Source organism: Opisthorchis viverrini (assembly GCF_000715545.1).
Source record: "Opisthorchis viverrini unplaced genomic scaffold opera_v5_417, whole genome shotgun sequence".
In the NCBI taxonomy this organism is placed as follows: Eukaryota; Metazoa; Platyhelminthes; class Trematoda; order Opisthorchiida; family Opisthorchiidae; genus Opisthorchis; species Opisthorchis viverrini.
This window is the reverse complement of record NW_008752073.1, coordinates 269,834-296,262: the sequence shown is the minus strand read 5'-3', so window position 1 is coordinate 296,262 and position 26,429 is coordinate 269,834. Positions and strand designations below refer to the sequence as shown.

General features: G+C 44.1%; 2 protein-coding genes across 2 annotated transcripts in view; both read left to right on the top strand.

The window, feature by feature from the left end:
- T265_10856 (hypothetical protein) overlaps nucleotides 1–1,641 on the top strand; it is a gene marked incomplete at both ends in the record, with an annotated part of 48,887 nt that extends 47,246 nt beyond the window's left edge. The window contains one exon of the mRNA XM_009177343.1: nucleotides 1,220–1,641. Coding sequence (XP_009175607.1) covers nucleotides 1,220–1,435 — 216 coding nt within the window. The remainder of the gene's footprint in view (nucleotides 1–1,219) is intronic.
- Nucleotides 1,642–11,054: 9,413 nt separating this feature from the next.
- T265_10855 (hypothetical protein) overlaps nucleotides 11,055–26,429 on the top strand; it is a gene marked incomplete at both ends in the record, with an annotated part of 26,233 nt that continues 10,858 nt past the window's right edge. Inside the window, 2 exons of the mRNA XM_009177342.1 lie at nucleotides 11,055–11,155; nucleotides 25,752–25,837. Of these exons, the coding sequence (XP_009175606.1) occupies nucleotides 25,772–25,837 (66 nt within the window). The remainder of the gene's footprint in view (nucleotides 11,156–25,751; nucleotides 25,838–26,429) is intronic.

Genomic DNA, 26,429 nt, shown 5'->3' with positions numbered 1-26,429 from the left:
GGCAGTACATAACCCGTAATCCGGTTTCCAATGGCTTCTCGATGCTAAAGCGTTCAGCTGTAGCACCCTTCCGGTGTCTAGCTGCCATGCCACCCGAAGGAAGCACGGGACGGCCGATGTGGCACGATTTTTTTGGAAATGTGCAATTCATGGTTGTACGTGGGCTGGGATATTGCCAGGGCCGCCCACATCTAGACAGGTGGATGATTAGGGTCCTCACCCAAAGCCTTTTGCCCAAAAGCGGTGCAGTGGTGTTTGGCGGGGAATGCAAATATATTACCGTTTCTACGGAACAACCCACCACACATGTTTCAAACCCAACCCGAAGGGCAAGGGAACTGAGATCGTCAGTCATTCTAATTATTGGCCACCATGGTATGATTGTCGCGTGGAAAACCCTCCCACTATAGCTCAATGTGTCTCGGAGGTACACAGACCGTCACACTGCGGTAAGGTCCAGGCTCTATGTGACCGATCATTCAATCGTTCACAGTAAGCATATGAGTTGAATTATGGTGAAAATAATGGGATACTTATCCGTCTTTCTAAAGAATAGTTTGCAGGTTATATGCATTTAAGTGACTTATTTTCATACTGGTACAATAGATCATTTAAAGGATTTTCTATGCTTCATGGTAGGTGACTTGGAACCGCTCATTTGTTGGATCTATATTACAATATTGTAAACTCGGTCAGAAAAATCGAGCTGTATCAAAGTAGTCAATTTTACCGTGGATTTTTGCACCTAAGGTAGTGAGTTTGAACATGTGTACACTGAGGTCGAACCTACCGAAGGAGTGAAATTCATCCGTGACGGCTTGATAAGAGCTGCGAAGAGACTTGATGAAATGTAAAGAGACCCGGCTTTAGTTGGAGTAAACTATCTCGAGATCGACCAGGTTACCCAGTTTCTACATTCATTTTGTGACAGTCAGACATTTGGTTCAAGTGGACAGTCATCCAGTTTACGTAAAGAACACCAAATCCTCATGTACATCGTTCAGTCACGCAAATTGTAATCGAACGTTCCTGTACATCCTAAGGTCAGCTGACAATTGGATCAATGAATTGGTCCTATCAGGCCTGCGTTTTCTCTTTAAGCCTAAGGTTTTGAATTCTTGGTCTTGATACTTACTTACTTACTTACTTACTTACTTACTTACTTACTCCCTTACTTACTTACTTACTTACTTACTTACTCCCGCTTGCTTCAAAACAGGACTATGACGAAAATGATTTGATCTACACAAAATCAACGATTCTACAAAACTGGGACCTCAACCGTGATGGGAAAATCAATAAGGAAGAAATGCGAATGTTACTGATGGCTTACAGTCGAAATGAGTCCAGAAAATCCAAGGTCGGTTGTCTTCTCGATTTGTCTTCGAAATTCAAAGGCGCGCGAAGCAAGCGCAGTCCGGATCGTCGAGTTTAGTGATCAAATGAAGCACAGTGCTTCTCCGTCAGTACTTTATTCCGGTCATCAACAATCGCTTGCTGCTTGATCTTGCCCGAAGATGGTGAGCCAGTACTTCTTCCAGTCGTAAAATCTCATAACAAACTGCTGAAAGAAATGATGAGTACTTTATTTAAATACACGAACATCGCTGTCTTGTGATATTGTGGAAATCTATATTTCTTTGGCATATATTTTCTCGTATTTCGGGTTATCTTTGTCCTCTCTTCAAACTTTTGATGTGAAAGCTGGCCTGGGTAATCTGGTTGACACGAGTCACGCGAGACAACATCAGAGTACTGATTGTACGCGCTTCGTCTGAACAACTATGTAGTCTACTGATCCCTTCTGATGTCAAAATAGAATGAGGGGTTAGGGCAAAACGAATGTGTTATCAGGAATTTCCGTCCTCTACTCTGGTTTCGATCTTTGTTGGTTTTATTCCGAAACAAGTGTTCCGTCTTAGTATGTTGATCCGATGACCTTGTGATCGGATTGTGTTCGTCTTTCGCGGGCAGTTTTCCCAAACTGGCGGAATTTCCCTGGGCGGATGAAGTCGACCGTTAGCTTTAATAGGAGAACTGTTTTTGCCCAGTCTGTTCATCGGTGCGCTAACTGCAGCATATGCAGTTGAATCGGCAGTGCCTGGTGTAAGTTCTTCCACAATCAACAACGGGTTCTCGAATTGCGAGTTCTTTTTGATCGCAGGTGATTTGGTGTGAAATCACACATGCTCTTGATGTATGGTACAAGAATCTGATCACTTCTTTTGTCCGGCTAATTTTACCGCAATGCCTAATGCAGCCTTACATATGCTTACTGATTTGGACCACGCGATTTGTGTCCATTTTTTCCTGCAGAACATTCGCCCTTGGCCCTGTTGTTTTTTGCTGGCTACTTCAAATCTATAAGTAGTCGAATTTCCTTTGGTGTGGACAATGGATATACCGCTCCCTCGAATAAGTTCAATCTCAGAGGGAAGTGCTATCAATAACGGGGAATAATTACCTAGTTACAAGGTTATTGGTGTTTCGAAGGATGAGGCGCTACCGTCATCTTCTGGTGGTATGTGTATTTACCTCTAATACACAAAATCGGGGTTGATTGCTTGTCAGAGTTGTTCCTTACTGCCTACTACTGAATGGAAGAGGACCTTCGGTGCGGAGTTATTTATTAGATAATGTCAACTGACCAGTTACAGACTATTGGACAGGGAAGCAAAACTCTCATTTGCATCTTATTTACAAAAACTGAACATCCATCTTCTCTTGAACGTGTCTTCCAGAACTTTCCTTTGCTCAAATCCAACCAAATACTACAAAACGACTCCACAAATTCCGCAACAGATCTACATCTTCAAGACACGCAAAGCGAATTTACCGGAAGAAAACATACTAACCGCATGCCTTTCCCATCAGTAGTATCACCGTTACACTACGACTGCTTACTCCAGGTGATCTCAGTTAAGAGTACTGTGTTAAAGTGTTCAGACTCTACCGTCACCATGGACCATTTGAATTGAGAAGCTTAACGTTAACAGTAGACATCAGGAGTAGTTTGAATTAACATATTTTAGGGTCGTTGGTCAGCTTCCCCACAGGCTTTAGAGTCTGGCCGTATACTGACCATTTTTGTTCTGTATTATGGTCGAGGTTACTCCCTTTTGCGGTTCACAGTAAGTCAGAAGAACACGTAAGTGCTGACACGGGCGTACTGTGTACAAGTGGTCAACTTGGTTGGCTTTCGTGGCGGGTCAGCAAACAACCTATTCACGTGAGCAGATCAATCGGACACGCACCCAATCAGCCACTCACGCCAGATCGATGGTGGAATGACGAACGGACACACACGCGCTCAAACTCTGACACACCGAAGCAGCTACTACGCTCCCATATCTATAAATTTAACACGAGGGGAACTACACTTAGAGCCGTCAGAGTCTGAATAAGAAGAACTCAGACGCTCAAAATCATCGGAAACAAGAAAATCTACAACAGGTAGAGTTTGTCAATAGGGAACCCGTGCTATGGAATCACACGGAGACAATGATGATCGTCAGTGATGAGGATTGGGGCAAGGTAATGAAATTCGCTGCACAAGGTTGTCGCCCAAAGCGATTTGATCAACTGATGACTGTGGTCGAGTTGGAATTTACGAGAACCAGTTTTTTCCAGTCAACACACGTCTTTAATCCACATATGACCAAGCATTTAAATTAGGATGGAAATAGTCATGCCCCCTGGTTTTGAAACGTTGCTTGGCGACGTTCCAGCCAACTTTGTAAGCTTTGACGTCAATTTATTACCACTTTCTGATCACGTCACGTGCAAACTTCCTGGAAGGGGCGGATTCAATGGTTGATTAAAGGTTCTGAATGCGCTTGAAGCGCTCAGTTTGATGTTTAGTAAGCGAGGAGACAAGAGTTCAGCAGCCATTGTAGACTACTTGGAAATCCTCGAAGGACGGCATCTTGTAATGTACTACTCATAAGGTTGTTGAAAATTCGTCGACAGTCCACGACCGGTTTCGACCTTTTTGAGGCTCATCAGGTAGGCGCAGTCCCCGGGTTTACGTCAATCTTATGTTCTCAAAAAAAACCAAATAAGTTTGCAAATGAGTGTATATTCGCTAATTCCGCGCAATTTGGTTTCAAGTAGAGCATAGGGTTGCCGGAAACTCAAGGACTGCGTCTACCTGATGAGCCACAAAAAATGGCGGAACCGGTCGTGGGTTGTCGACAGATCTTCAGCAACCTTATGAGTAGTACATTACAAATATATACTTGTGTCGCGATATCTCGACTATCGTAGTGACTGAAACATGAGGCGGCCTGGTGCAGCAAATTCAGTTGCCTGGGAACATCACAAACGAGAGGTTCAGCTGGGTTCCAGGTGAGTCTATCGAAAAAACAAATTGGTTTACAAATGAGTGTATATTCGCTAATGGCATCTTCTTGTTATTGTTGGACCTGTCCCTGGAGGGACGATTTTCCTCTTTCTCCAGGATCCGGGGAATCTACGAACAGACACTGTATGAAGCGCTATTTTTCTCTGGTCCTTTGATTTAACTCCATCGCGTACATCTCGGTGGTGAACCGTCATAGAGTTAGTTGTGTCTCCCGCCAATAAAATAATTCATGTTTTTGAGAAGTGAGGTTCACGTGGTAAAAAATGATACGCCGTGTGACATTATGAGTCCCTTTGGGAAATTGCCCGATACATCTTTTGTGGGTGTCCACCGTATTGTGTGGGTTGTTTTTGTCTCACCAATGAGCAGTGGTTTGTTGCTGGTGCCAACTCGGTCAGATAAGACACAAACTATCCGACAATTAGTTATCTTACTGTTCCGTGCTTTAAAGGTGGCCGAGCTATTGGTTACGCCTACACTGAGCCTGCCAGACTACGCGATAGGAAGAAGACAGAGAACCGGAGACACGGACAAAAACATGCAGAGCGTCTGCGTAAATATATGGGATGACCAATTGGCCAAATATGGTCGTTCGTTCATTCGCTCCGTGCAGCCAATGGTGGTGTTCCGGTCGTGAACACTCTCAGGCCCACTACGCTGGTCGTGTGTTGCTAAGCCCTTTTTGGTGGGAGCCGCCAACTCATCTACTTTCCGGACGCGTCGTGCCGATGGGTCCCGATGGTGACCTTGGGGATGCGTCACTCCCTGCACATGTGCTTTTTCATCTGTCTGGGCGCGTCCTGACAAAAGGCAATCGGTCAAAACGCAAATTTTTTTGGATGCCTAGCTTGAAAGTGTTCTATGGGGACTTTGTCAAGTTCACTTGGAAGCTGTTAGTCGATCATGACTTAACGGATGCACTACAATTCGGCATTTTGAAGTTTGGATTTTGTGTTCGCTTATAATGCAAGGTCGTCTTTGAACCAACTAGAGATGTTGCGGAATGATTGTCCCCCTTTGGTGGTTCACTATGGAGGTTTCGGCTGTGTTAGTCAAATGCTCATGGAAGTGCTTCCATTAAAAAAGTGTTCATTCACCAATCCAAAAAATCATCCCAACATCAAACACACTACTCAGTAAAAACCTCATAACTTGAATGAGGACTATAACAGTAGACTGGATATCGCTGGCGGATCAGAGAAGCAGAATAGCCTGAGTACTTGTTTGAACAATAGGCCTGGGTTTTCTACAGACAGCTGCGGTTGAAATGACCTCGGTCTTGTGTTGATGACGGATATAGAGAGTCACCCTGCGGGCATAATACATCCAATCGTTCATTGTGTCTAGACAAGTTCACAGGTCCAGAAGGATAGAACTAAAACCCGAACTCAGGGTGGTCTGCTTCGGGTAAACCATTGTTTTGAATTACTCGGAAGTTGAGATTTAATGTTCATATTTATATGGCCATGATTTAGATGGAGCGCGAGATGATTCAGTGGTTGGAGCGGAAATTTACTGACTGGAAGGACCGTGGTAAGAGTCCAACCTCCGCTTCTCGACCGCTTCTTTCAAGACTTGGACAACCTGTCATCATCGGGTCTCGTCCAGATGGCATAACAGGCAGGCATCCGAAGGAAGCTACAACTTTGTATGCTTTGGTCCGTTTTGTTCCTCAAGGCGCAAGTGACGAAAGGTTACTTTTGGCTCGGTTGTAGCTATACTTCCCTGATGGTATGTGAAGTAAGCTGAATGCATCCGCCGTAAATCGAGGCCAAGCCTTTAGGTCTTCCCATCTTTAAGCCCTCTAATGCCCCCAGCGCAAACGTTGCTGCAAGGCAGTTTGTTATGACCAGGTCCGGAAGTTCCAAGGATGCCGTCAGTCATTACGCGCTCCAAGTTCGTAAAATCGATTCCGATTCTGATTTCACAAAATCAATGAGGGTCCCGTCAAATTTCTAACCAACGTATCACAAATAAACCGATCACAGATGTTGCTATTGAGATAAGACTGTTGTGTGCAATAGGCCAGTAGTATTGAGGAGCAAGGTGCTGAAGACCCCACGTGATACACAGAAACAGACGCAGCTAAACACTGCAAACGAGACGGGATTCATGGTTTAACCTGACAAATACTGACTACTGGTGAGTAGTCAAGATGCTCCATCCGGTTGGGCATGATTACCTGGACAGAATTTTCAGAAGATTTTTAGGTTACAGATGTGGTCAGACACTAGATTCCTCGTGGAGCTGATTAGGTGGGTACGGAGGGATCTGACAGGCGGTCCTTTGTGTCTTGGCTTTCTAGAACTTCCGGTCACGGGACACTGAGTAATCCCTGCAAAAGGAGTTTTTTCCTCTTTGATGTGTCCCTAGTAAAGTATCGGAGGAGTGTACGAAAAAACACCTGCACAAATGCACGTTAGTCAAACCACTAGACGTGAGACAACCTTTGCTTACCTCCCTCTTGTTATGAACCAGGATCATACGGCTGCTTGTAAACACTTTGATTTGTGAAGTGTACCTAAATTTCAAGTATAAATCTATCAAAAAACAAACCTCAACTAATAAAAAATGTTGGAGCGATGTTTGGCAGTATAAGGTTTGCGATGAATCAACTGATAGCCTACGATCAATAAATCGATTGTCATACGCGAACCAACGCACTGAAACCTACGGCGAACCTGATCGGTTTTAAAAACCGACTGTGAGCAAGGCAAAATAGATGTGTAGTATACGACCTATGAGAATAGCGCATGTCACTGGTCTACACAGGAACAAAATATATCTCATCAATTCAACTTTTGATCCATCACAGGAAATGGGACTTCAACCAATAGTTTTTTTCAGATTCACTGTTCTGGGTTTGTTCAATAAGTAGCAGCCACGTCAATTAGAACAGACCTGAATTGTTCGGAATAGTGTGAAGCTAAAATGAACTGACAAAATTCTGCTGTTTACCGACAACGTTGCGGCGTATACTGGTAGAATAAAGCCTGAAGCTTTCCCACACCATAAGGGACGTAACCGCTGACCTATTCAGGACCATTCTCCGTATGTCGGATCGCCAAGCCTCAAGACGCCGCGACCAGCTACTCCAGCAGGCCACTGTAAACCGGTGTCATATACATTTTGCCCAACTTTCCTTCAGGTATGGTTGCATTCAATACGTACCGTAAGCAATGCTCGACTGAACAGATGAACAGACTGAACAGACTGAACAGATTTTGCAATACTACTCTCAGAGTGTACATAGTGGATACTACTGAAAGGAGGCGAGATGGCTCAAGTGGTCAGAGAGCTAATTCACTAACCGAAAAGTCCTTAGTTCGAACCATACCACTGCTTCTCGACTTCCCCTGTCTAGGCTTGGGCAATCTGGCAGCTCTATTTCTCAGAAAGCATTGGCTGTTTTCAACCTCTGTTACTCGATACGTAAACTGAGAATGCAGGTAACTGTACTGGTATACCAAGAAGCGAGTAGTCTCATGAGTAGTAAATTATGTCTTCCGATATCCTAGTCATATGATCCAAATAGACTCACACAGCCTATCGCTTTTTAGGAAAAAATAAATTGTTCAGCTGTAAAACCCTTCAGTGCCTAGCTGTCATGTCACCCAAAGGGAGCATGAGGGCTTGGGTACTGCCAGCCTAGGCAACCTGGCAGTATCCCAGCCCTCGTGCTTCCTTCGGGTGGCATGGCAGTTGGGCATCGAAAATGTTCCACAGCTGAACGATCAATTTTTAGGCGTCAGAGTTACTAAGTTGAAATGTTAAGAAATGGACAGTTGACAAAATGAGTAAGAATAAACAGTAAACTTCAAAGACCCGCTGTGCGAATGTTGGGCGACGCATTGCGCAACACCTGAAAAGCTAATTACAAATTTAGACATGTCTAAAATGCTGTTCTTATCAGCGTAGTATGTTCACTAGGTGCGATTCGACCACGTTTGCGACAAGGAAAACCTCAGAAAGTGCCAACATTCGAAGGTGCATTTATCACGTTTTTGGTTGTGCTCAGACGAAAGGTACCGTCTTCAAGGTAACTGAGTTCGAGTTGGCGAAGCGTTTAGAATTTTGTGTAATTTTTGCGCCTGACTTTGTAGATTACGACTTTGCAAACCGCTTGTTTGTCTACCTTGGAAGGGATCATCGAAACGGTTTGGAGTATAGATAACAAGAGATGAACTATAGGATATAGGAAATTAAAAAAACTGTGACCGAAGAGACGAAATGAAGCTCACCTCATCTTGATAAATGAGGTGAATAGACTGGCATCAACAGAACACGACAGAACGTGTCTCATTTTGCTCCAGAATTCTCACTGGAGCATAAAACTGATGTGGCGTTTGTCGTTTGACACATCAGAATACTTGAGATGTGACTTTTATCATGTTCACCACATGGCAGTGAGCCAGAGTTACATCATCCTGATAACATGTTAAAACTATTCAATGATGCGACCGTTTCTCATATAATCCGACTAGAATCTTGATTAAAAGTGTACGGGATAAAGCGCCGATTGGAAAACATGAATCTACGATAGTGAAGTCTAATTAAAACGCAATACTTTCAACGCAACAGTGGTGAAACTTGTTGGTAGTGTAAGCAGACTTGAGAAGGAGATTTCGTGAAGTTGCTGTTTCATCCTTATTGGGAATCAACAGCATTGCGGATCTTACGAAACTTCGCTACCTCCCGGTTAGTGGTTTGAAAACTTAAACTGTCGACCGCCATAGCCTGATCAGAACTGTGGCTAACACGTCCTTTGATACGATTGGGGGCCACTCAGCCATCACTCAGGGCAACCACGTATTGATTGGCTCTGAGACTAACGACTTCTCAGATGAACACCTCACTCGTTCTGTGGAATTATCCATCCTCTGAGGTGCGCACTGCTTGTGATTTCCAACAAGAATGAAATAACTGCACAGTACTTCTCAACTTTTTTGTGGCTTACTGCTGAAAGCTCTTCAACAACCCATTAAGGCTGTTGAACCCTTCATGGGCTCATCGGATACGTACAGTCTCCAGTTCGAGTGAAAACTCGGGTACTACGCTTGTCTGCTACGAGTGAAAGTGAGAAGGCCTTCGCTGCGGAGTTATTTATTAGCAAATGCCAACTGACCAGTTACAGACAAAAACCGGACATCCATATTCTCCTGAATGCGTCCTCCTGAACTTTCTGGATATTCATTGGCTCCAATCATCCATTGCTTAAATCCAAACAAGTGCTACAAAGCGACTCCACAAATTCCGCAACATATCTCTCTTTTCAAAAGACGCAAAGCGGATTTACAAGAACAACACGTACTACTCACATGCCTCCTCATCAGTAGTATCACCGTTACACGAGTAGTGGACTGCCAAATAGTTTTAATCAAACTCCTGTTTAATTTCATTCCAAAAAGCATTTTGAATGGAACTGAAATTGTGATGAACTCAATTTTCGTCCGCAAATGGCATCCAACCACTGATTTCTTCGGGTGGAAGTTTGCACTATTCGGCTTTTGTCGAATGCTCCTCGCATGTTCAGGTTCACGCAGGTATATATAAGAGCTCTCAGAGAACACAAGACGAGTTGTATTCTAACAAAAAAAGGCCCCACGTATGGTGGATGACACCTGAAGGAACCCGTTCACATCGGCCGTCACCTCAGCTTTCAAAAGACTTGGCAAGTGCCAACAAATCGCGTGCCGTTTGACATAACTATTTGGAAATACCTAATACTTTGGAAGAGGTAACGAAGGGAATTTACTTCAAGTGATCCATTTCCGTTTGCTAGAATGTGCGGATGGGATTTCCAGTTGCCTTGAAACACACTGAGCTGCACAACGGAAGAATCTTGAACGATGCATCCACCCCTGTCTGATCAGCAGAAACGTGTTTGTGTCTTATAGATTTTTCAAACAGTCAGCCATAAGCAAAGAAACATATCCAGTCAGGAAGATACACTATGGATACAAACTACTGCAACCTCTTTCCCGGTAAATCGTTTATTTCCACCCATCAAAGACCACTTTTCAGTGCGAAGCCTCTGAGACACCTACCCGAACGCAATCAGAAACTCTTTTGGGATAACGAAGATCCGGTCATTCAGTATCAAGTAAATTCCCACTTACTGCGTTTAATCGAGTTAGTGGAACCATTTTGAAATCCGTGTTTTCCAAGTCTAATGAGGACGTCACTGCAAGAACGAAGTTTGGCGTACACGACTACTTTATAGTGAATCATGGTATGGTACGGTGGGGCACAAAATTTCGGGATAAAATGCAAGGTTTGGAACAATCCTCATGCGAGAGATCGAACCTAAGTAACCTTAATTATCTGGGGCAGTTAATCCACAATTTGGTTTTGTTCGTCATAATCTGTTTTTGTTTAGTGTTTCAGTTCGTACTCGAGTACATCTTAAAAGTGGCGATTTGTCTCAAACAACTAAGGAACGGTTTTCTCAGCAGTGTTTTCACAAAGTGCGATAGAGGAGTGTAGAGTAGTGTCCTAAATCAACAACACATTAAGGTGAACTTGAGGTGACGCGCATCTTGATCGATCGCATGTGAATTGTGCGCCGACCACATGGTCACATGATCGCGTGGATCTGCTCTGGACCAATCAGGTTTCAGCTTATCTGCACATGCGCACGTGCATTCAGAGAAGTTGCAAACACATTTGAATTTGGATGCGAAATTTACGGCCAGGGTTCAATAGGCAACAGATGGATTACTAGTCAATTTCGTTAACTTTGTGGCTGCTCACGGTTATGAGGTAGCAGTGTAAATGCAACCCCATCTGCTGGTAAGTCACTCTCCTCAATGAGATCCGTTTGTTCACAAGATCCATTTTGTGCACTGTGCAACAATTTCATGCAGTTGGTAAACCTCAATCAAAGCAAGGCAAAAACTCAAGCTTCCAGAAAATACCAGTCAGAGTCGGTACTGTTTGTCCTCTGTAGTAAGATCATCAAGTGTACATGTGTGAAGGTTTTGTTGGCAATAGATCTCATCTAAATGATAGCCTTCATTCTTGATGTGGTCAAATCTTTTTTGTTCAACGCTTTTCGTTTCACGCCGAGTTTGACGCTAGCAGATTCACAAAGCTGCTAACCCAACGGTTCTGTACGGACTTGAGAGCTGAAGATGTGCCGGGTATATTGTGTTTCGTCATGGGTCTTTAAGGACTTGGATGAAAGGCAAGATATACACATGGTTCAGACAAACTCGTGTGAATAACCGTTCGCTGTTATTGTTATCACCCTCCAAAACGAGTGATTTGTCACGAGCAATCAGAATAGTTGGACGTATCATTTGTTCTCGTAAGACTATAGGCTACACTCAAAAGCCGGTTTCAATCCTAGCAGGAGGTACATGGTTTGAAATGGTCGAGGTCATACCGTTAGTTTTACATGGCTGTGAAATAGTTGCATCGGGGAGTCTGAACCCTCTCGGACGGCAGACTGAGAAAGTTAAGGGCTCCCTCGTGAGACGAGAAATCTGTGATTATTACCCAGTCAGTCAAGTAAACCGCATCCTGAACTGAGTAACATCATTATAACTTGATTCTCAACCGAAAATGAATTCAGCAAATCGTTGTCTGAAGTTCTTACAACAATTATTGTCAATCTTGCTGTCCGAGGTTTTGTTAGTCGAGTGTGCCAACTACGAACTTTGAATCGATACTTGTTTTCTTCACCGATCAGCGGTAGGTACATTCGCAAGTAAACCGCATCCTGAACTGAGTAACAGGGGAATGCGGCTCAGCTCCGGAGATTCCAAACGCTTAAAGGTGAACCATATCCTCGACTGATACACTCAACTGGGCACAAATTTGGTTTTGACGGGAGATTCACCTGGAATCCGGCTGAATTTCTCTTAAGCAACTGACTTTGCTGCACCAGGCTGTCTCACGTTTCATTCGGCACGACATTCGAGATATCGATATGCATCGCATAGACGTAATACACTACTCACGCGGTCGCTGAAAAATCTTTGCCAGTCTACGACCGGTTTTGCCTTCTTGGGTCTCATTAGGTAGATGCAGTCCCCGAGTTTTCATCAACCTTATGTTCTACTTGAACCCAAATTGCACTCAACTGTATATCAATCTGGCTTTGACGGGAGACTCAACTGAATCTCTCGTTTAGGATGTTCGCCTACAGGTGTAGAAGATCCGGCGTTTACTGCGCTGTGATTCAGTTAGTGCCTATTTTGAAAATATTTAGAGAACAGGCTTATTCGTTTACCTCAGTTTTCGCATTAACCTGCATGGTCTTTGAGACAGAATTTTTGCAAAGCGCACCCTCCAAACACAGGGGGAATAAGTAGGTCGGGTCGTTACACACATAATACGGAATCTGGTCAATTATACGACGCACAAAAGGATAAATAACGTTGATTCGTGCAATACACTCACTTGCACGCTGATTTGGTTTGAAAGAAAGACTCATGTAAACAACACTCAAGAAGTTTTCAGCAGCCTTATGAGTAGTATGTTCCACCTAGATGACTCTGATTCTTCATTAAGCTGAACAACTTGTTCAAGCCTATTTCTATCAATAACCTACTCATTTTTTAATTTTTTATTCTTTTCATACCCATCCAACCCATTTACCCCACATTATCCGTTATGCTACCTTTGTCCGGAGCTTAATTCTTCAAAACCAGTTGAGTGGAAACTCTTACGCTCAACGAATGACAGCCATCATTCACACACCGTTGCACTTCCGGTTGCACACCGTTGCACACCGTTTGCTACGCAGTTGACAATCACCATCACTTTTATGCCACGACGCACTGAGATTGAACTGGGTTCGAATTGCCCCACATTTCTTCACTTTCCGTTTCGCTGGCATCCATTTGGAAGAAAAATTGGCAGTTTCCCTTAAATTTTTGGATTTTTTTAAATTTTATTCACTCTTGGAAATGAATGTGTAAATGTTGAGTCCAGCTCACCTATGAAGACGTCTTCCAACTACGCACCACAGGAGGACAGCCAATATCTTATCGTGATTACTAACTTTCACTCAGCACTCTTTGACATTACCCTAACTTGAATTGACATTTTCCCCAAAGAAGACTACTCACAAGGTTGCTGATAACTCTCCGAAATCACAGGACCGGTTTCACCCTTCTTCGGGCTCATCAGGCATCATAAACGAGAGATTCAGTTGAGTCTCCCGTCAAAACCAGATTGATATACCGCTGAGTGCAATTTGGGTTCAAGTAGAACATAAGGTTGATGAAAACTCGGGGACTGCATCTACCTAATGAGACCCAAGAAGGCAAAACCGGTCGTAGACTGGCAAAGATTTTTCAGCGACCGCGTGAGTAGTGTATTACGTCTATGCGATGCATATCGATATCTCGAATGTCGTGCCGAATGAAACGTGAGACAGCCTGGTGCAGCAAAGTCAGTTGCTTAAGAGAAATTCAGCCGGATTCCAGGTGAATCTCCCGTCAAAACCAAATTTGTGCCCAGTTGAGTGTATCAGTCGAGGATATGGTTCACCTTTAAGCGTTTGGAATCTCCGGAGCTGAGCCGCATTCCCCTGTTACTCAGTTCAGGATGCGGTTTACTTGCGAATGTACCTACCGCTGATCGGTGAAGAAAACAAGTATCGATTCAAAGTTCGTAGTTGGCACACTCGACTAACAAAACCTCGGACAGCAAGATTGACAATAATTGTTGTAAGAACTTCAGACAACGATTTGCTGAATTCATTTTCGGTTGAGAATCAAGTTATAATGAGATATAGCCGCCTCAGCAACTTTCACGTCCCGGTTTAAGGCTTGGTCCCACTTGACTGACTGGGTAATAATCACAGATTTCTCGTCTCACGAGGGAGCTCTTAACTTTCTCAGTCTGCCGTCCGAGAGGGTTCAGACTCCCCGATGCAACTATTTCACAGCCATGTAAAACTAACGGTATGACCTCGACCATTTCAAACCATGTACCTCCTGCTAGGATTGAAACCGGCTTTTGAGTGTAGCCTATAGTCTTACGAGAACAAATGATACGTCCAACTATTCTGATTGCTCGTGACAAATCACTCGTTTTGGAGGGTGATAACAATAACAGCGAACGGTTATTCACACGAGTTTGTCTGAACCATGTGTATATCTTGCCTTTCATCCAAGTCCTTAAAGACCCATGACGAAACACAATATACCCGGCACATCTTCAGCTCTCAAGTCCGTACAGAACCGTTGGGTTAGCAGCTTTGTGAATCTGCTAGCGTCAAACTCGGCGTGAAACGAAAAGCGTTGAACAAAAAAGATTTGACCACATCAAGAATGAAGGCTATCATTTAGATGAGATCTATTGCCAACAAAACCTTCACACATGTACACTTGATGATCTTACTACAGAGGACAAACAGTACCGACTCTGACTGGTATTTTCTGGAAGCTTGAGTTTTTGCCTTGCTTTGATTGAGGTTTACCAACTGCATGAAATTGTTGCACAGTGCACAAAATGGATCTTGTGAACAAACGGATCTCATTGAGGAGAGTGACTTACCAGCAGATGGGGTCTATAACATATCTCTATAGAACGTTGAAACTCGGTACAACTGAAATTGATTACGGTATGGGACCATGGCCAATAGATCACTTCTCCCTCCTGGAAACAGTACAGGTCAGTAAAGTCATGAAGAGTGATAGGATTTAATGCTTTAAAAAATTTTCGCGATTCGCATTTTCCCCAAAAGTGATGACCAAATTTTTCCGGCCACCAACTACTATCAGAAAATCACCTTTGGTTGCTGACATCTTCTGATTCGTCGGCGAACCAAAGACAACCAAGCACACTGACATGTGATATTCCGCTTCAGCCAATGAAAAATGCGGATTGATTTCAACCGGTCAACCACTGTCACTGTAAACCACAAGACTTTGAGACATGACGAACCATGGTGCAGCCACTCTGGACGAAGACTTTGACGGAAGTTGGAAAAGACCCGTGGCTCGCTTTTGTTTCTCTAGTACTAATGTACTAGGTCTTCTGTTTTAAATGACTTACATCTCAAGAAGGAGACATCTTCATGGTCGACGGGAGTGTATTCCACCTTCGGACAGCTTGGAGTTAAGAACTCACGCTCCTCATAAGGAGTTTCGTTCCATTTAGGTTAGCAAACTATCGTCCAGGACTTCATGGCTGATTGAATGGTCTAGCCGGTAACTATTCTCACTGCCGTAGTGAAAACCCAAGGCAAGAAGGATACTACTCTTACTGTCACATCAACCACTGGCAGCTACCTACCAACAGAAACTGCAAAAAACACTGAAAATCCTCTATTTGTGATTGCTCTCTCAGATTCCTTCCCCTAATAAGGAATCTAGCATGGACCTGTTTGAAATAGAGTCCATTCCTCTAACATCACACTTGTTCGGAGGACGAGAGATTCCACATGTTGCCACGCATGATGCAGCTTGAAACCTCCAACCAAGGAGTCACGTGTTCAAATGCTACATCCCAATCACCTGATGAATCGTGTTAGTAATGGAATGCCTAAAATAGCAAAGATTTGTTAGCTTGGCTTACTTTTAAAAACACAATCAAATATTTGTCCCGGGACATAGTTTTACAGGAATGTTTTAGTCGAAAAATGGTATTTTTGGAGAAAGTTTGTAGTGATTTTGAAAAAAATGTATGGGTTAGCACGTGCAAAATTCTCCGAGGATGTACAACGACAGCTTTGCAGTTGTCAGGTTTTTCACGAGGCTTAATGGCTATTTTCTAGCAATGTATTCTGATCATTGGCTTGTGGATTGTATCGAAGTAAAATACTCAGCTGATCTCCGAATTCCGGTGATTAGAGCTGCTCATTTCGATATCAGCCAACTGATTGATAATTGCACTGTATTATTATGTAATGCACTACTCATAAGGTTGCTGAAAACTCTTTGACAGCCCACGACCGGTTTCGCCCTTCTCGGGGCTTACCGAATAGGCGCAGTCCCCGGGTTTCCGTCAACCTTATGTTCTACTTGAAACTAAATTGCACGAAATTAGTGAATATACACTCATTTGCAAACGAAGTTGGTTTCGCGAGAGACTCACCTGGAACCCAGCTGAAGCTCTCGGTTTCGATGTTTTCAGGCAACTGAATGTGCTGCACCAGGCCGCCTCATGTTTCAATCGCTGCGATATTCGAGATATCGTGATACATATATATTCTGTAATGCACTACTCAAATGGTTGCTGAAAAACACCTCGACAACCCACGACAGTTGCCTAGAAACATCAAAACCGAGAGATTCAGCTGGGTTCCAGGTGAGTCTCTCGAAAAACCAAATCAGTTTGCAAATGAGTGTATATTCGCTGGCACTGTATTAGTTGAACGAGAAAGGCCACTATTACCTTATCGGGACTGCTAAAAACTCTTCATTAGCTGACGTGCGATTTTCTCCTACTTCCGGATAACCAGGTAGGCACTTTCTCCCATAATGCGTCAAGTTTTTGATATCTTTCAACATCGCAGTACTCAGTTTACTAAATAATGTCACTTGGTGTTAACTGGGTTGCAACTAAACTTTTCGTCTGTAATACGTTTGAATGTGTTGCACGTAGGCCATTTTGCACCTCAGTCGGCACGACATTCGAGATAGCGTAGTACACTTTCTTGGACGGAACTACTCACAAGGTTACTCACAATGCTCTAACAGCCCGCGACCAGTTCATTCCTTCTTGGAACTCATCAGTCTCCAAATTGGTGTGCAGATTAGCGTAATTTGCGAATACCGTGCAATTGTGGTTCAAGTAGAACGCGAGGTTGGCGGAAACTAGGGAATTCACGTAATTGCTAAGTTCCAAGAAGATCATGACCGCTGGTAGGACTGTCGAAGGGATTTAGCAGTCTTGTAACAGGTTCTATTCGGTAATGACGGTGGCTGTTGAATGGACATTCAGTTAATGTGGGGAGATAAATTCGTCCGTTAAGAGCAGGGGGCTTTCTCACAAGGCATCAAAAAAATCAATAATTTCTATCTGGTTGGTTCAGCAAATAAGATCGATAACTACCCAATGGGGTTTGAGTTTCCGTAGGTCATACTGCTGTATTAACCAGGTGTACGGCTTAAAAAGCGCTAAATTAATGATTGGTTTTATTCGGTTCCTTGGGGGACTCGCCTTTGGGTGGGTCCGTTTGCAGGGTCGAGCAAGTAGTGTGTCGGTGCAACAAAGAGTATTTCGACTCTATGTTTTTAAGTTTTTATCGATTTTTGAGCTCACAAAGTAAGTTGCGTTGTTGGCTGTTTTTTTCAAAATTCTGACGCAATTCTGTTATAATTACCATAGTTTGTTATAATTCCATAGTTTTATTCGGATAGTTTTGCTGAATTCTTCTTTAATGGAATTGCGATTCCTGTACAAATATTGATAATGATAAAAATATACCATTTAGACTTGTGCGGACTGATCATAGCGGAGAAAGCTTTTCCCAGGGGTGATTTGGCATTGTGATCCAGCTCACTTCTCTTCTTCCTTTTGTTTTGGGACACTACACACTGATCTGATTTGAAGGGATCAACCATGGAAGCTCTCACTTGTGGCTGGTCTCTTGAAGCATTCGCTGATCAAGCGTAAACCAGATCGCACAAGAGAATGAACAAGTTGAATTCGTGTCATACTGTAGTCCATCCAGATGGAAAAACTATGGGTCACTTGTAATGAGGATTAATATCTCGCCTGAAAATGTTCAGTTCGACACCTGCTTCATCGACTCTGGCCACTAATATTTCATGTTCTTTGAATCGTCAAATCCTGACTTTTGTTCTGTATCATTAATTGTGCTAGAGTAACCAGTTCGTAGTCCTGAAAATTCTTTCACGCACCATTCAGAACGAAAATCAACCAACGATGGACCAGAAATTTGTCCGCTTCTCAGAGTTACTACCACACACGTAGGCCTGACCCAATCGGTCCTATTTGGAGTCCTTTCAGTGTGTGGGACCTGGAGGCCGGTCGTCTCAACTTATCCTTAAAGCTCCACGATACACAGAATGGTTCACAATCTAGAAGCTTTCTGGAAACGCCAACTGAAAGTCGAGTCCCCCACCTTCACGAGTTCACAAAAGCCGAGACACTATCAGCTACGGAAAGCGAGATGGATAGGTGGAGAGTGGAGAAAAGGCATGCTGATCAGTTGATAAAGTGTGTCTTTGGGTATATTAGTGCACAGCCATTATACAAATCAGGTGTATGTGCACTAATAGAAGTTTTTAGCATGATTGCAATAGGTATAAAAATAAATTCAATGCGAAATGGGAGCGAGTCAAAAGGGAACTTATCGTATGTGAGAGTCCCTTGGTAAAAGTCCGGACGGTGGGAACGTGTTTTCTTCGCAGTATGGCTGCTACACGTGTTCCATGATTGTCCGTGGACTTGGAGTGCTTGGCTGACTCCTTGCTCCCTGCGCGCGCGCGAGTCTGTGTCCTGACTGGGTTCGGTTTCCCTTTATGTAGGTCCCAGTGCGTATACGTGGGCGCGTCGGCACATGAGTGGTTGCTACGCTGACTAGGCGGTGCAGACAATCGATGTCCGATGAGTCAGCTTAATGCGACGTGTTTGTGAGTATGGGAAAAAAGCCAAGCCTCGCTATCCAGTGAGCCGACTGAGTTAACAGTCAAGTATATGGGTGACGGGGTCGCTACAGCTACAACGTCGGAACAACACAAAAAAGTAACCTGCCAGTTATGTGGGAGCGAGATGGCCCAAGTGGTTAGAGCACGAATTTACTGAACGGAAGGTCCGTGGTTCGAATCCGACCTCTGCCTCTCGACTACCCTGTCTAGGCTTGGGCAATCTGGCAGTATCCCAGCCCTCGTGCAGCCTTCGGGTGGCGTGGCAGTTAGACACCGAAAGGATGCTACAGCTGAACGATTTTCAGTTGTGTTACACGAAACCCTTTCCTATGTTATCACAGAGCATGTTCTCCGTATAGGGCAACTGAGACGCCGTGGGAATCAGTCACCAAACAACTAAGGGAGCCTCATTGCTGTGCAGTGTGTAGAAGCTCTAACATTTGGGGCATACTTTTATTTCCCGAGCCATGATGATGGCAGGGTGCCAAAGCCATCGTTAGCTTAACGGTGGATGGCACACAAACTGTGAGTTGACGAAATCATTCGGACTTTACATGTTTTGGCATTTCCGAGGGTACTAGATGGAAATAGAATTTTTTTCAAAAAATGGTAGCCGGTTTATGCCAAAAGGCTAGTGACAAGAACGGAGTCAATAAGACATGGGTTTCACCACACTCATTCCCTCGCAGTTGTCATGCATCACATTACTTAAACTGAAAAAAAGACACGTACTAAACTAGATTGACGCCATTTGTATTCGCCGTCGATTGACTAAATTCAGGCGTGGCATAACGTGGAGAACAAAGTGAACTTTTGAGGGCATAGCCCGACAAACATTGACTGATGCGATGAGTTAGATCACATGCCAACGATCAATAAAACAAAAAGCTGGCTTGGTTTATAATATTTTGTACGATACAACCTGATGTTATGCAAACAAGCTGGGTCTACCTCAGATTACCTAGTGGTAACAAGCGATCGATGCAATCTGAGTAAGCCTGCATGTCTGCATCGGCCTCCTGAAGAGAGCCCGACTTTTCAACCAATAGAAAATGCGCTCCAAGGCCAACCTTAACGAGTCGCGACCAATTGGATGCGGGGTAGGCAGATCTGGGTAAGCCTGCATGTCTGCATCAGCCTCCTTAAGAGAGTCCGAGCTTTTCGACCAATAGAAAATGCGCTCCAAGGACAATCTTAACGGGTCGCGACCAATTGGAAGCGGGGTTGGCAGTAGAGCAAAACTAAGCCTGTGGATGGAAAAGCCCCACTGGGTCTGCCAATGAATTAGACCAATCAGAGATGCCCTCGCGTTTCTGATACCGCAGCCAAATCACTTACCTTGGTTTTTGGCCCAAATTCTGGATAACTGGGTATGTCATCGTACCAGGTGATACCAGCTGAATTGAAATGCCTTACAGCAGCTTCACGAACCGATTACCGAACGTTTGCATCATTTCCACGTAGCGTTGAGGAAGTGAAGTCGGTGTGAAGCTTGTCCTTGTATGTCACGTCTACTTAAACACCACTTTTTCAAGATGGTAGACAACAGTGGATCTAAATAGCTTGTGGCATGCAGCAGCGTCATTTAGTTGTTGACTCTATCACTGCGGAGAAGCTATGTTCTCAACCGAAAGGGAAGGGACTAGTGAATCCAGGAACTGTTCAGCTGCTTTCTGAGGGTTAGGTCAAGGATATTTCATGATGCACGGTGGCCATCGGTGAAACTCATATTTGTGGTAAAAAAAACTCTACTGAGATTTCGTCCCGTCCATCTACGCAAGAAGCCCTGTACAGTTGTTTCATCCTTATTGGGAGTCATCAGCAATGCACATCTCTTAAGTGACCCAGAGAAGGAATAATTTCACAGGATGAGTGAAACTTCCACCTGAGAAGTCTTTAGTTGAGGATCCAATCGGTATGTGACTAAGTCACGTGGACATTCGTGGTTAAAGGATGAGTGGGACAATATCTTGTCGCAGTGTGACTTAATCACAGTGCTGATTAGCCGCTCGTGGCTGAACAGTTAAGTGTACAGACTAATAGACCAGAGGTCGAGGGTTTCAAACGCCTCGGGGTTTCGGGAGACACGCACTGCAGACGATTTCCGCGAAGGAGAAAGCAGATGTTTAGTGAACTCCGCCCATTCAGCACAGACTTACTTCACTTACAAAACGAAATCTCAGCTGAGAATTACCACGTATCCTCTCATTACGACTGAAGGCTTTTTGGTCTGCGAAATCAGTCGTGCGAAAAACATCAAGATATCTGGAATTCGAACTAGATTCAGGTATTCTGGAAGACCAACTACGCTGCCCATTAGTATGCATAAGTGTGGGGTGATATGACACGTGACCACTGTGTTACACCAAAGACATCACTAGGCTTTGGTCCAGGTTCACTTGCTGAGAGAATATGAAGACGACCAAGATGCGCGCTCGATAAAAGATGGAAGTGTGAATGACGCAAACGGCAGGCGTATTCTGAGACTGCGGAAAATTTCTTAATGAACTGGGCGGAAAAATGGGCAATTTCGTTCTATTTATTTTCTCTCGTGAGCTATCTATAAATCATACAAGCTCAAGTCAAGGAGAAGGTGCTTTAAAGTGAAACGTACAAATTTAATCACATAGTGTCCAACATTTACGGGGTCCAGTGCATTACCAAATGAAAGCAGGGACCTGAATAGTCTCGGAAGCGATGACGTTTCCTCCAGGACGCGGTATCCTGGCACGGGCCACTCGATGATCCATGTTGTGGGCCAACATTCTGCGACAAAATCCCCATCTCTTTGCAGGGATAGCATCCCGTTGTGGGGTTCGCCAACCAGACTGCTACAGATAACAGAGGTTCTCGGAGTCCACCAACAGGAATTCGATCATAAAGTGCAAAGAAATGCTTCCTATGTGTGTACTGGTTCCACGTAAACCTAGTAAATGGTTCACTTAAACTACCACAAATTCGTCAATATATACCCACGGTCTTCGCCGCCGTGATAACTTCTCTTAACTTTACGAATATTTCGGATCCTGATAGTTCTCTGGGAAAATGACTGGTGGCTTCTCCAGCTAGAACTTGTTGTTGTGTTATCTTAATGGGAGTTATTTGTGCTAAGGCTAACTGTATACACTGCTGCCTGACTCAAACAGCGCAATGCACATCAAGATTTCGAGCCGAACTGGTTTTTCATGTGACCTGAAGGATATGGCGGGATTCCTGACATCATCTATCTCCGTTATTCGTCTACTTATATAATGAAAGTAGTGAAGAATTAATGGTACAAAAGTGGCGGATGAGGTCGTCCGCCTCGTGTTGATCGTGTTGAGTAAGACATCCAAAACAGACAAACGTACATCGATTTTTGTAAGACGTCGGGCTGGATGAATTTGTGGTACTTTTACCTCAAGGATGAAAGCCTAATCAATACAGCAGTCCTCTACACGGCTTGACCGTTTCACTCGCCCACACATTTGGTCAGATCGCAGCATGGATGCCTTGGAGAGAAGGCACAATGCAGATGACGGAAATTTCCCGTGTAGCCTTGATCTGTTGGTAAAATTCAGTAAAAGTGGACCTGATTGAGTTGAAACATGTGGAAACCAGAAATGTTGAAGGAAAAGGTGAAATTATTGTCCGGACATGATGAAGTAACAGAGGGGTTACTTCTAGATTGGCCAGAGGGGTTGTGTGGAGCCACGTTCTGAAGGTGTAAGTTTATAAACTGTACTCAGGGGTGGCTCCTAAAATCAAGGTCATAACTTCAGAGATCGTGGTTTGAGTTCAAAGACTTAAACTTTGTAAGTAGACGGACATCTGACCTTGGCTACTGCCGTAAGCCAGGCTACGTTTTACTCAGCGGCTAATCAAATGGGCCTATTTAGGTTTCAAAAAAATCCTTAGAAGGATTGATTTCTGCAGAAAACCTTTCGAAGAACTGGGTTCACGTGCTTCTTGGAAACGACGATTAAAAGTTGCCTCGTTAAGCACCATGACCAGTAAAATTCACCAACTCAGTAGACGGTTCCATCATTCATTGACTGCATAGTTACGAAGTATTCAAAACGTGATTTCAGCTGATGCCTCATAGTATGCAGCCGTTTTGTAAAAGAAGTGCTTACATGGAGCAACCTTGAGACGAGTAGTTCTTTCCTTTATGGACATTGTAGTCACAATCCATATTCTCGGGCCCGCAATCAATAGACTTTCACGCGAACTTCGTGGATACGCTTTTTGTGATAAGGCAAACGAAGGAAGATACTTTCGGACTGGGTATACCCAGCCAATAGAAACAATCAGCCCATAATTTGCAAGCTGGAAGCTACTCCCTTCCCCTGCCGTTGTGTATCATTTATCTATAACGGAGTAACCGAAAAAGCCCACGTTCTTTGTGTGTCCTTGTGTAATACTCTGTGATGGTGAATTTTAAGTCAACGATTCAATAAGCCTCAGCGATTGAGCATGGCGAACAGATTGGTTTAGGAAATATACTGGAATTTCTTTTGGCTCAGATGCGTTCACTGGCGGTGGTTGATTCTTACTTCCAGATCTGCGAGCGTCAGATCTACGACCGCCTGATCGACCACTATCAGACTCATGTAGATTCTTGAGGGAAATTGATTTTAATTAACACGTGTTTTTTAAGGATTTGAACTAGCCAGTTTGTCGTCACATGTTGTGTAAAACGGGACGATCTAGCTACATCAACTGGTCAGTCATCGAATTCAACGATGTCTCAAAGTAAATCTGAGGTACTACTGGGCACGGTGTGATGGTTAAACAATTAGTCCTTGGAAAAAATTTAGACCGCTTGGTCGTCTGTTCCCTGAGAAGACCTGGAGCAGAGTTCACTTTGTGGGTATTATCGATTAGGTAAGTCGTGTTTGATGTGAGTTGACCTCAGATTCGGTGAAATTGAATGTCAAGGCGCACCCAGACATGGGAAAAGTACATGAGCAGAGAGTGACGGATCCCCAAGATCCCATTGGTACGTCACGTGCAGAAAGCAGGTGCGTTGGCATGGCTCACCAAACACGGCTTAGCAAATGCGATTAGTGTAGTGGGCCTGAGACTGTTCAGGACCGGAACCCCACCAGTGGCTGTACAGAGCGAACAAGTGAACGATCATCTTTGGCCATTTCGCCATCTTATACATTGACGCAGACGCTCTGTATGTTTTGTTCTGACACTACAGTCGTGTCCCCAGTTCTCTGTCTTCTCCCTATCGCGTAGTCTGGCAGGCTCAGTGCAGGCGTAACCCATAGACGGCCACCCATCGGGCTTCAGTGAAGATAACAGTAAAGATGACGGTGCGGTGAACTTCGGGACAAGTGCTCGTTTGCTCACAGTGACTGGTGGATAAAATTGGCATTGGTGATTTGAATGATGACAGTGTCACGGCGTTGGTTTTAAAATTTCGGCGCAGCGAAACACGCAGGTTTAGGTTGTGTACTATGGAAACAGGATCACCTGTATACGGAACGTCAGCGTTGATGTACTCTTTCGGTCAATTACTCGAAAACAGCTACTATTTGAATGCAACGGTACACACACATTGGGTGTGTGTTTGCCCTGCTTCTGAGTTTCTTCAAAAAAGTGCCGACCAAGGTCGTTCCCGAAATCGGGCTTTATAAAAAATTTCACATCTTTATCACCCAGTAGAAAAGGGGAAAATGCCTCCGTGAGATACAAGATAACCATCCAGATAAATGGATCGTTTTGGCAAATGGTGTAGCGTTGAAAATCGACTGCACTTTGAACACACTCGCGATTTTTCGACAGAGATTACATTTCTCTTGTGGTTATTGTTTACTGAAAGAAAAGTATCCTTTGACATTAGGCACTGAATTAAAGCTATCATATTATCGTGGTCGTCGGGCTTCAGTGCTGCAATGATCCTGAGGGTTATACAGGCTGTAACTCAGTTCCTAAAGGTTCAACCATTTCAGGACGTTCAAAGGGGAGCAGCCCGACGAAGAACAGTGAGTCCCCGTACTGCGAGTAATCCCATTACGAGGCGATCTGGGGAGTAAGGTCGTACTGTCCTATGCGATAGGAGTGTGAGATATGTCGTACTCTCCTCTGCGATAGGAGTGTGAAGACAGAAAGATGTTCCTTATAGGCGATCACTATGTTCATATTTGTAGAAGCAGCGATACTGCCTTCCTTCGAGGAAGGACGGGTTCGAAAAGGTCGCTCCTAAAACACCGCAGACTCCGATTGCCCAACGATTGAACGTGACCTCCGACACATTATTCAGTACGTTCGAAATACTTTTAAAACCAAAGAGTCTGGTGCTGCTCAAAAGGTATCTGGTTTGCGTAGCTGCACTAGGAGTGTGACAGTTGTGCCTGTCTCTCTGCGCCGTCGGCCAGGCCGGCCCTCTGCAGCCAAGTGGGTCAGAGCCTTGAGTCATTGGCTAAGGGCAGGTTGTCCGAACAAAACCCTGCGTCTTCCCACTGCCTTGTGGGTCAGACTTTCGAGTCAAAGGCTCAAGGTGGGTTACCTCAACTAAAGTCGCTTTTTCGGCCTGGGCGTTCGGTAAGTATTATTTACCCTTGTAACTCTTCGCATCGGGCAGGATGGTAGTATCAAACCGAAAAAAATGACAAAACGCATCCGAATTTTACACAATCGACCCTAAAATGAGTAAAATTCAGCCTGAAGCTATCCCCTGAATTCAGACTTTCCCTGTATTGAGTACTGAATACCTACTTAGTTCAACCTTAGTTTATAGCGAACAACTGTGCTCCGAAATACGTATATTTTACCACGTAACTATGGCTGCCCCATTTCACGGGTGTTTCATTCGTGTTTAGGCGTAAACCCAAGAAAGACAATGCAGGATTTCAGACCCATTGGATCAAATACGAAAGTCAAACGGGAGTCTTGGTATTCTCGTGAGGTAAGTTTTTTGTAGAGAGAAGGTGAAAGATCCTTTGCTCGAGTTGAGATGCGTTAACTATTCCTGGCCTCACTTTATCGCTGATTTCTAATGAATTTGCATAAAAGCTGGGACAGACTGCGCGTACGAAAAGCGTTTTATTCAGTTTGTCACAAAAGGATGAAAGTGTGAATGGTTACCTAGTGTGCGCTTCGGGAGTATGTCTCACAGGTTCGATTTCACTCATACGTATGCGTTCGGACGTTGAGCGGCTCCGTAAATTTACCGGCCATGGTGTTGACACTTTCGCCGCGAGTACATACAAATGAATACCATTCAGAATACTTGTATGAATATATATCTGCCGATTAGTAGTGAACGCCACACAGGAAATAAAGTCGGTAAAGGATGAAACAGAGTTTCGTTACAGGCCTTTCGGCCGACCCAAACTTTGTGGCGTCAGTCTTCTTCCTTTTTTCTCGGCGCAACACCACATTTCGTCAGTACATCACCGTACAGATGTTTCCGGAGGCCACTCATTGTCGAATCTTGTTGTCCTAGAGGTAATAATTTTGAGGAGGCAGCAACTAGAAGGAATGAAAGAATGAAACAA